At 43.3% G+C, this 12,357-nt stretch overlaps 1 protein-coding gene across 3 annotated transcripts in view; it reads right to left on the minus strand.

Moving 5' to 3' along the window:
* The window catches only part of IGSF21 (immunoglobin superfamily member 21), a 1,410,224-nt gene that overhangs the window by 722,664 nt on the left and 675,203 nt on the right, over positions 1-12,357 (minus strand). For all 3 annotated transcript variants that reach the window (XM_086920143.1, XM_086920145.1, XM_086920144.1), the window contains exon 3: positions 445-566. In XM_086920143.1, the coding sequence (XP_086776269.1) occupies positions 445-566 (122 nt within the window). The remainder of the gene's footprint in view (positions 1-444; positions 567-12,357) is intronic.

Below are 12,357 nucleotides of genomic sequence, written 5' to 3' on the forward strand. Positions count from 1 at the left end.
TAACTACAGATATATTGCTTAATTGACTCCTGATATTTCGGTTCTCCATTCCGAGCCACTCCAATCCAGTCTGGTATGTACCTTCTTTCCATGTGTATCAATTATTAGATTTTGTAACACAGATGGAATGGGCTTTAATAATATCAAATGATTTCTTAAATTCTTGTTGCTGAGCAGAGCCAGTCACACTTGACTTTATACTATCCTTACAATAATTCCAAGGATTTAAAATTTCACAAAATGATTTGATTCCTCTGTTCTTCAGTCCTCCTTTTCTGTACACTTCTTCAATTTAGCCTTAACCCTTTAGAATTGACAACACTATCCTTGGAAGAAGTTCTGTATTCCTGAAAGATGACTTTACACAGTGGATGAATACAAAATAAGGTGATATAACTTATATCACAGCACAGTTGCACAAGAGTGCACTTAGTACTTTCTTACCGCACAGTAGACTGGTACAGTAGGTCTTCTCTCTTGCGGTAGTTCTCCATATGTGAGGTGTTGGTAGAGAACATGGCATCATAAGTGAAGATCTTCTGTTTGATGGTACCGCCATCTGTCACCTGGCAAGAAATATCAAACATTAGTTTCTGGGAATCAATACACACCTCTCTGATGCAAGAGCTCTCTGTGGGCCTGATTCACAAAGGCAATATTACAGGTTTGTGTTTGATTATTATTTATTTGGTATTCACTAAATACAAGTTTAACTTTAATAATGCAAATTGTACTACTGCGGAGACTCTGAAGTCGAGGAGGAAAACTCTACACACAAAATTATATCACAGGTCTAAGTTTTTGTGAGCAGTGTCTGCCACACGAGCAGAGGGTTTGTAGTCATAAAATTACTTATTCATAAAATTAAACCCATAGTTTGTGAATGCTAAACAAACAGTAAACAAACACAAACGTGTGAGTTTACCTTTGAAAATTAGGCCCGGTGTGTCTCTGCCACACGCACCCACTCTGACTTCTCATCTCAGAACCCATTCAGGCCTATATAAGGTCACTGTCACAGACTGCTTGCCTGGGAGTACATCGGGACACTGATCTATAAAAGTCATTTGCAAGGACCACCAGCCCAGCCTCCCCCTGAAAATGTGCTTCTAGCCTCAGCTCTTTTGAATGCGATGTACAAAACCTCTTAACAATCTCAGCAGAAACTTCTGTGCAGTAAGATACGGCCCCAGATACATACTTTATAACTGTCCCTGATCAATTAAAATATCCAATCGCTCTTAATGTTAACATCAAATCCAACACCCACATGTACAGTCACAACAAAATAATTCACAGATATTTCACTGCATATGAATGATTCATCGTTTATTATACACATTCGTAAAATGATATTGATCTAGAATTCGTATAATATTCTTAACATCACAAGTAGTCAAAATTGATCACTTTTGATTTTCTCATTGTCTCTTACCACACAGTTAAAATCAAATACACTCAACCAGCATTTAAAATAAAAATATCACCTCTATACATATATTTCTAATGAATGTGTTCAACAAAAACTTGTCTCTTTAATTATAATATTATCAAATGTCATTTGCATGGAAATTGTCTTCAAATGTGAAATTTCCAACTCTTTATCTTTTAATAACCCATTGCATAGTCTGGTTATTTTATATTCTTTACTTATCGATTTTTTTCTTTGTTATAAATCTATTGTAACCACCGTTGTCGTTCTTCTATCAATTATTCATATTAAGTCCATTCCGACACACATTTCAGTGAGTTCACCTTCCTCAGGGCACAGAAGTACTAATAAAAATCCAATTGGTGGCAGGGTAACATTGCAATACTTATAAATGTAATAATAAGTCCCCATCAAGCATACTGGACTTATTCTTTAAGGAAAAATATTGTGATCTAGGAGTAAAACCTGGAGAGACTTTTTTGGACTTACTTGGTTTATATACAAGGATCAAAATTAATGACTAGGTGGTTGATTACTTTATTTATTTTTGCACAATGGGTCAGTTAGTTGTCACTACTCGGATGTTCTAGTGAAGGCTATTCTATTTAGTCAGGTTTGTGTGTATCGCAGGATGTACACAAGTTGGTTGGAGTTGCATGCAACACCTTGGGCCATATGTAGGTAAATGGCATTTACCGAATCGTAAATACCGAATTTTACCGATTCGGTATTTACAATTCGGTAAATGCCATGTAGGTAATAATTCTTTAAATATTACCGAATCGGTAATATTTGGTAATTACCGAATCGGTATTTACCGATTCGGTAATTTTACCGATTTGTCAAGGGGGACAGGGTGTCACTTTGACACCCTGTTGCACCCCTGATTCTGGCTTGTGTGCCATGTGACACACATACATGCCCTTAGGGCATGTATGTGTGCCACATGGCACAGATGTACATGCACAGATGTGCATGTACACAGAAATTCGTTATTTACCATGCCATTGTATATCATGGTAAATAACGAATTTCTCAGGGCCTGTGGCACTGTTTCCAGTGCCACCTACATTCCAAATGAGCGATTCTGCACATTTACCAAATCGGTAATTTACCGATTCGGTAAATTTTCCGATTCGGTAAATATACAGAATCGCTACATTTCAGGCCCCCTACATCTGGAAATACAAATACCGGTCGGTAACGGCCGAAATCGGCCGTTACCGACCGGTATTTGTCCACCTACATATGGCCCCTTGTGCTTTGCATTTTTAGATGTATACATATATAAATCTATGAGTGATAGAAGGGTAAGGGACAATGAGAAAATCAAAAATGAGTCAATTTGTACTTCTTATGATGTTATGAATATTATATGAATTCAATATCAATATCCTTTTCCAAATTTATATAATATATGATGAAGCACCAATATGCAGTAAAATATCTGAGATGTGTTTTTTGTGACTGTATATAGTAGGGGAGGCAGGTGTTGGATTTGTTGTTTTCTTGGAGTATTTCCCTGTCGCGCTTACTTTAAATAAGGGGACCCCTTTATCTGTTTAAAATTTCACTCTTAATGTTAACCCTTGACTAGCTCCCTGTCAATGGAGAATATTGCACTCTAAGAAGGATCCTTTTCAAATGGGGAAAGTCTCATTGACACATTTCATATGTCTGTGTGTTGTCCTTTCTGTAATGTTATATAACTGCAATCCACTGCTCATGAAATCTAACATTAATTGTTCATACGCGGGGTATGAGAGGCAACATGTATAGACAATAAGTTACAATTTCTCTGTTTTGAAAGAATGAGTCCATGTAGCTATTTGTAGCCTTGGTGTGTCTTTATTGCAGAAATGCTGGGTTTTCATAAATGCACAGCCAACGCGTTTCGGCCAATCATGGGCTTATTCAGGGCGATAAAAGGCGTACTGTACTCTCGCCAAAGTAAATTAAAGAGATCCGCAAATATCGCGGTCCGTGTCAGGACGTGGAATCAAAAGAGGTACCCTTAAAGTAAAGGTAGCAATTGGAGTCCGTGATCAAATACCTCTGTCTCTACAGCAAAGGTCTGTGTCAGAGGCAGGGGGTAGTTGTGTAAGAAAGTGAAGTGCGATACGTGTTCGGATGGCGTCAGGTCCGAACACTGATCGTGCTTTCTTCACTTTAAGGGTACCTCTCTTTATTCCACGTCCTGACCCGGACCAGAATATTTGCAGATCTCTTTTGTTTACCTTGGCAAGAGTACAGTACTCCTTTTATCACCCTTAAGAAACCTAAGTGTTGGCGAAACGTGTTGGCTGTGCATTTATGAAAACACAGCATTTCTGCAATAAAGACAGACCAAGGCTACAAATAGCGATGTGGACTCTTTTTCTTCTTTCAGAACAGAGACCTTGTAACTTACTGTCTATACATGTTGCCTCTCATACCCCCGGTATCAATGTTTAACTTTATGGTCAAGTGGTAGCTGGCCATTTGAGGTGGGCAATATTCCAGAATGATAGTGCAATCCTCTTGAAAACCCAACTGCCTCCTCCAATAGTAACATGACATTAATTGTGCTACTTCCGCCTTTGAAAGTTTATTTAAACAAAACTACATAGCAGTGACTACAGCTCTGTGCTATTTTTACAGTGTTTGATGTATTAACTGTTCATTATTCATTTATATGGATGTGTCATTGCGTAATAAAAGAAATTCTTACACATAAAAACCTGTCGTCAGGGTGAGAGGCTTGCTCAACTCTCTATTGTGCGAATTTGGTTCTTTTGGGCAAGTTGAGAGACTGCCACTGGATGTCAGAGAGAGAAACTGCCATCAGACACTCGTGGATATTGTGAGAATATGGAGTGTCTGTGTCAGAACAGAAAATGGCTGTAGTGAGCATTATGATAAACTGGCACTGTGTACAGTATGAGGAGTTGGGACTGGTAAGAAATAGGAGTTTCTACATCAGCAGTAGGCAGGCTGACAAGATGCAGGCATTGGTAGTCAGAATGTGTGACTCACTGTGGTCCTAAATCTAGGGCTGGACCTAGGAAGCCTAAAGTAGCATTATTGCCCAAGGAACTCGCCAATAACCATTGTTATTGACACTCACTTGACTTATGGGTGTGGGCCACACCCGAAGATGACGGTACATAAGGATGACATCTAAAATTATTGATTGGATAGTCACTAAAGTTATTTGTCTAAATGCAGTCAAAATTATGGACAACATATGTCAATGTTAGACTTCCTCTGTCAGTATAGTGCTGAAGTGCATTCTACAGTGTAATTTCAGCCATCTAGAGTTGTCGACTTCCCTGAATGTGTGCTACAATTCATGGGGTCCCATGCATCTCCATGCCTTCCAGCACGATTCCCCATTTATTCTTGGAGTACATAGCTAGTCATCAGATATGTTAGCAGCATCCATTCTACATGACAAGCAAACAGCCAATGAGTACCACCTGAGCACAGAGAGAAAATCTAATTGGTCATTTGATGAGCAATTAAATTGGAAAAAAGAATAGGAATCTGATGTAGTATTTTCATTCACAAAACAAGGATGTGCAATCGCCACGCCAACTGGTTCGAAAGGGGATGCAATGTGCAATACGAACTATGTAGTGATAGGTCTCACATCTAGCTTGTACTTTCGCAGAGGGTCACAAAATGACTGCCTAATGAATGTTAATTGAGCAGGTTAAAATTTGTCACCCCTTATGATTGTCAGCAAATATAAGGAAGGAGGCTTGAAAGGGACAGCAGACGTATGCCCCTTAATTTCCATTCCCAAATGAGGACCATATTTTTAATGCAGTCCATGGCCTTGAAGGGACCAGACCGCTTTAAAAAAAGTCAGGAAGATGTCGGGAAGAGGAGGCAGTTTCCTTTGACCATCACCCCAGAGGCGCAGTCAGGAGTCCCAAAGAGGAAGATGCCCCACTGGGGGACAACTTCTCCTTGGTGAATCAGCTATCACCCCCTTTGAGGTGTTGGGTTCTGATCAATGGATTGTACCCACAATTGTGGTCTCAAACCATGGATATATTCACTCTGAATCGCAAATAAGAGGGCGAGGTGCCTCTTTCAAGCTATTTGAGATTGGGAGAGGGTTGCAAAACCCAGATTTCAGGTTGGAAAGATGTTTCTGCCTCGTAGTTATGGTCTGTATTCCAAGCAGTGCTGACATCAAGAGGGAACCAGCTGGATTCCTTCACCTGAGCTGTTCTTGTAAATGTGAACTTGTGTTTGCTTTTCTGAAGTCTTGTATGTCTGCAACAAAGAACGTTCTGTGCGTTCCATATACGAATGTCAGGTATTTCTGTCTGTACTAATACTATTCATTCATATAGTACAGAATAGAAAGTACATTTTTGACACTCATGTTGTGCTTGTCAGAACCCAATGGAGCTCATTTTTCAGCCTTAGAGGAATGAAACATTATGTTGTACTTAACCATGAGGGCTACATGGAGCTATTAGAAGGGTAAAAACTTTATTGTTTAGTTAATTAAAACCATAACAAAAATGAACATGGAAGACATTTTAACATTACAGTGAAATCAATTACATTTCTGCATCGTACAGTTTTAAATTGCAAAAGTTAAAATGATGCTGGTAGGAGCTGTGTCCAATTGTTTGTCTTTAAAATAGATAATAAAACTGAGCATCTTATTTTAAAATATCAAGAGCTTTCAGCCGCTTTTCAAAGGCTATCAAGAATTTTATAAATTTGCAATTAATTATTGGGTCGGTTGAGTCTAAGGCACCAATAATTGCAGATCTACAGGTGCGTAGACCTTTGAGCTATTAGAAGGGAACACATAAGTTACTGCATTAATTTATCAGGATTGTAACTTAAGACGTTTTGGTAATAAAAGGGTTCCCAACAACGAAAGCATTTGCCCGCTGAAGTACCATTTCGATGTCGAAATATGCGATTGACTTATACGTTGGACACTAGGAGCCAGATTTACTAAGGGCTTGCACTGCCATTGAGTCACGCAAGGCGACGCCCGGAAACGCAAGCCCCTAACTGGGATTTACTAAGCCACCTTTTGTGGCTCTGTGTCAGTTAGTAAATCCAAGTTAGCGCATTTCGCTGCCTTCCGTTACCTTGCAGCAGGGAGGCGTACCATGGATTTTGGAGCTTCCCACATTTACAAAGAGTTGCAAACCTGGGAATGGTCAAAATGATACGCCTCACAGACCCAGACGTAAGGAGGAGAAATATCTTACTTTCTCCTCATTACTTCCTTTTCTATGTTTGATGCATTCTGAAGAAAAATGAAAATGTCTTTAAGGATAGTTTCTGTGCAGGAAGGTGTCTCATCCAGCACAAAAACAATCCTGCTCATAACACAGGCACTCTTCCACCATGGTGCAAGGGCGCTTGCATTGGCACTAGGCAGCACACAGTGAACCAGCGCAAGTTGGCAACAGAAATGTGGCATATGTTTGTAAATATGGTGCATTTCTGATGTCGCCTTTTCACGCAATACAGCACAGCAAGTTGACAGGCTGCGCTACGTAGCATGAAATGCAAGTAAATATGCCCCTAGGTTTTGCAGCAGATACTTTATGCCTCTGGGCTATTTTATGATAGATCAAACTTTCAACAGAGATTGCTCACATGTCTCTTCAGCAACAGTGTCAATCACAGAGCTATCTCACCAGAAATATGCTGAACATACATAACTTTCTGTAGCAGGTATTTTAAGCCCCATAAGTATTTTCGAAATCAGTCTGTTTGCAACCAAGTTAGTGAGCAAGACCAGCTTAACCATCATAATTTCCCTTGTTTCAATTACTGTGACAAGTGGTGGAACAAGATCCAAACATTTGGGGGAGGGGGAAACGTTGGGGGTGGACAAGGTAGGTGCAGGTTGGTGTCTGCTCACCAGGCCCGGACTGGCCGTTGCGGGCACCGGGCAATCCCCCGGTGGGCCGCATGGTTGGGGGCCGGTTTTTGCCCCCTGGGGGCCGTTTTTGTTACAGGGCCGTTATGCTGCAAAAACTGCCCTGTAACAAAAACGGCCAAAAACCGGCCCTGGCACAGAGCGCGGTCGCACCCCCCCCCCCCCCCCCTCCTCCCAGAGTGGGGGGTGGGTGGTGGGGGCAGGCCAAGCTCTTTGCCAGGGCCGGTTTTGGTTCCCAGTCCGGCCCTGCTGCTCACAGCTCAGCAAATGGAAGTAGGGCTAACTTTTCAATTTGTAGGGAAGAGGTTTCCTTAGAGCCAATACAAGAAAATAAAGTGATTATTTGTCCATTTTAAACATATTGGTCAAACCTTATACAATTACAACAAACATGTTTTAGTGGATTTGACAATGTTTATAGTCTACTGGCAAAGATGTTTAACTAAGGGAATGAGTGATTTGACAGCTAAATAGTGAATTACACAGCTATCAATACTAAGATCTTTAGAAGCAGTTTTTGCAAAGGTATTATAATATATGACAAAACGTTTAGCGTATTCTCTCTATATTGCTTCTGTTAAAAGACAAAGAGCTCATGGCACATTTTTAATTCAGTCTTGCGAAACATGCTGTTGACTGTTGACCAGAGGAAAATTTTCGGTTTGCTCATCGAAACATTGCAACATATGCTTGTTTGAGGCCACACACATGTAAAGGTATCAGAATATTGAGATTGATGAGTTAGCACACTTGATTTCGAGATGTTTGATTGGCAAGTCTCGGGTTTGATTCCTAATGCATCTCCCATTTCTCCTGAGATTGAATACACGTCAGTGTCAATCATTTGTAAATGTCACATCCTGACAGGTATCTGTGCTATCCTAAGTCAAAATTAAATCGTTGTTAGCACCCCATATTGAGAAGTACTCGAATGAGATGACTGAGCTACATTAATTCAGGAAGCCACCAGGTCTAACAAATCGGCAAAAAAACAGTTGCCTTGAAATAACTTTGTGTCGACTAGCATTGTAGCATGCAACGGATGGATACAAGTATTCCTTCAGGCTCCAGAATACATAGAATGTGTGTCCGATGAACAATGTCCTACAAATAGGTCACTCCAACAGGAACTTAAAAAGTATCTCTTAACAGCATATGTTATACTAACAACAACGATTTTTTGCTCATGTCATTTTCATGCTCATTTTATCTGCCTTTTGTGAGATTTTATTGTAATAGCTATGTGATTTTCCTTTAAGTTGTAAATTATTGTTATATCCTTCTTCCTGTTTCTTCCTCTCTCCCCTTCCCCCCTTTTTTTTCTTTTATCTTCAATAAAATCAAACTTTAAAAAAATACTAACAACAACCATGCTTTCAAATCTGATCTGAATTTGAGGGAACAAGAACAACAAAAACCTACAACAGCAGGGTTGTGGAAAATAGAAAAATTGGTGTACATAAGCGACGTTCATTTCCCTTTTCCACTCCTCTCCCTGTAGGCACCACGTATACCCTGAAATATTGACCGCATCATTCTGCCAATGAAAGCCCGTGCCCATATGTACATGACAGCCTTTCTAGGCACCATGGCCTTTTGCCCATTGGAATCCCCGGCTTCCCTCCTGCGCGACCTTCCTCTCTCACATGCATAGACCATGAAACCCAGCACTCTGCACGACCCTGCTATGAAAGGCAACCCTCCTGCTTGACCCATGCCCCCCCCCATTTTCCTCTTGAAGAAGCATCCTTCGCCTCAGCTGACATAACCCCTCAGCTGTATCTGACTGACCCCGTTCTCTCATGTACGGGTCATAAGACCTCTCTCTCTCTCTGTGCGACTCTGTCCCTGCGCGCACCCTGACCCCCTCCTTCTCCCTCACATGGACAAGTCATAAACCTTCCTCCTCTGCAAGACCCTGTCCTTGGGAGTCACGGCCGCGCCTGACCAACATCTCCTTTCCTTTCATGAATAACCCCTCTGTTAGTAAACCCTCCCTCCGCGATGGACTGTCCGCACATGTCCGAGGCCGTCGCCTAAGCCGGGAGATACTGTTTACTGCCCTTTATTGTATGAAGTCATTCCTCTTCAAAGGACCCACTATTGATCCTGGCTTCCCCACCCCCTGGGCTGCGATCAGGCGCACACATCCTAATAATCAGCGGAACATTCAGCTGCGTCATTGCCCCCTCTCTTATCTACAGTTCAAGGGTCTCTATTGATAACATATGTGGGGTAGGATTGACACGAGGATTATAGGGATGTCTTTTCTTTGTGTCACAATGTCCTGATTGTAATGCCAAGTGTTTTGTAAGGTATAAAAGACGGAGTCTCAGCTCACTTGTTAGAGCACCTCCCGATGGCACCTTGTTTCGTGTCTGAAATGACAGGCTCTCCTCATGAGAAATAAACTCTGTTCTTTGATTCCGGCTTCCAGCGCCCGTCTCTTTATTTTGGTAACTATTCAGAATGGGAACTAATAGGCGACTTGCGCCACCAGCCTGGGCATCGATAGTAATGCGGGCTCATGTTCCACAATTGGCGTCCCAACGCGGGGTCCATCAGTGACATAAGGCCCAGTAAGAGAGATCCAGACGATGAGGTGAACATCTAAATGATCGGAGTATACCTGCCTTGAGAGGGCCCTCGTCCGGCTGCCGATTGAATGAACTTCACCTATTCTGAACGGACCTCTCTTGAGTGACCTACTGTCCTGACTGGAATCCCACAGGACTGCTGCGGTAAAATCATGGAGTAAGAGAACGATCGGGCGCTGGAAGGAGGAAGGCGAAGAACTGCCCACACGGTCCGGTCCGGGTAAGGTCGCGTAAATGCGACAAATTGTGAAATGATTGTCTGTTGGATAATACTAGTATTACGCTTTGTTGGTACCTCTGGAGATTCACCGTCTGCAAACGGAGAAACAACAGGCTCTCCCTTTGCAAGCAGTGAAGGATAGGTAACGCAGACTTTTGTCCCCGTTGTAATCCGTCGTGCCTATCTTCCTCCCCCACTGTTTCCCGAACTGTCGTTCGTGGATTATTGTCTGGAGATTCTTTGTCTGCAAACAGGGAAGAACAAGGTCTCTCTTTGCAGGTAGAGAAAGAGTGGGTAACGCAAACTTTTCGTACCCACTTATTCTCCCCACTGATTGTTTGGTTGGCCGAACACTGATTGTTCGGTATTGGTTCTTTTGAGGTATTCACCGCCTGCAAACAACGGAGAATAGAAATATTCTGTCTAGTCTTTGCCCGCCGTGATAAGATAGGTAGTGCAGACTTTTGTCCCCGTTGTAATCCGTCATGCCTATCTTCTCCCCACTGATTGGTAGCCTGTTTAGCCCGGACCACTTATTAGAGTTGAACCATCCAGCTCCACTGGAGGGCACACCTAATAAGGACCTGTTCATTAAGTGTGGACTAGTCGCTATAGCTTATAATAGGTTATGGCATAAAAATACAAGAAAAGGAGTTGAGCGAAATCAGTAGGCCACTGAGGAGTTATCAACTTCGCTAAAAATAAAATAAGAAATGTTAGAAACAACCCGTAATAAGAAACATAAAAATGGCGAGGGAAGACAAGCTTGACACCAAGGCAAGCCACGAGGTAACTAGGTTCCGTTGCCTATTCCTGCCCTAAACATGTCTGCCTCATTGCCCACCACGCCCAAATAACGGTCACATGAAATAGATACAAATCAATAGGTACCTACCCCCATTCCGGAAACTCCCGAAGTGCCACAGGTCCGCGGATACGCCCATCCGGTAGGCGAGGCCTCGAGGCATGCGGGGCTCGCCTGGACGCAGTCGGAAGGGGAGGCTGTGGGGCGGACGGCCCAGAAAACCGTGATGGCCTCTCCTTCTCTCCTCTTCTGCTGCCCCTGCAGGCCACGGGGGGGGGGGCTGTCTTGCCTCAGCCCCCGACCACCCCCCCCCTCTCTGTCTCTCGCCTGGACCGGCCCGCGAAGAAGGCCGAAGCCAAAGCGAGAACGGCGGCGCTTACATGTAGTCCCGCCACATGTCAACGCCTGGACAAGTGCAAGTAGTCCCGCCACATGCCGACGCCTGGATAGTTACAGGTAGTCCCGCCACATGCCGACGCCGGGATAGTTACAGGTAGTCCCGCCACATGTCAAATTCCTGGAGAGTTGGAGGTAGTCCCGCCACATGTCAAATAGGGGGGGGGCTGTCTTGCCTCAGCCACCGACCCCCCCCCATCTTCAATAGCTGGCACGGCCAATATCGAAACGGCGGAGCCGAGGATCGGCAAGGGGTCGCTGGAAGGGGGAGGTGGCGCGAACGAGCCTCCCCCACCTCCCTCCAGGTGGAGGCTTCCAGCGACACCCCAACGCTCTTACTTAAAGAGGGTCCACATCGAAAAGCGGTCTTTTGCCCGGGGCGGGCACATGCCCCATACCGTCTCTCCTCAACCTTGAAGATTCTATGAGAGCCGGGGGGGGGCCCCCGACCCCTCTGCATGGGTGCCCCCATCCCCCTCACTGGGACCCGTGACATCGACACACTCCTGCCGGCGCCAGCCTCAGTTTGGAAATGGCTAAAACACAGCCAAAGTACAGACTTGTTCAGTTCCGGTGGAACACCAGAATGACCCGGTAGGAAAATTGTTGTTACCCTCCCCACTCTTTGACTGATGGTCCATATTGTTAGACTGTTACCACATTGCGAAAAACTTTTTGAACTGCCAACGGAAGGTTCTGGTCCAACCATGAGTCATTGGAGACATTCTGACTATACCGGAACCTGCCTGACCTCGCTCAAAATGGCGCCGATACACGAAACGAAACTTTCGAACTCCCTGTTCACCCGGATTGCTCGAATATTGATGTTCTGAGATATGTATGCATTTTTGGACAATGAAAGTCGATAAGATGGATAGTGATTATGTGCTTATAGAAGAAAAGCAATACCGATATTGATCATGTGTTTGGACAATGAACTGATTTAGGGTGGGTACTAATTATGAATGGGAACAATGAATTGGTGTAATTTAGACA

This window comes from Lissotriton vulgaris, chromosome 5 (assembly GCF_964263255.1).
Source record: "Lissotriton vulgaris chromosome 5, aLisVul1.2, whole genome shotgun sequence".
NCBI classification, from domain to species: Eukaryota; Metazoa; Chordata; class Amphibia; order Caudata; family Salamandridae; genus Lissotriton; species Lissotriton vulgaris.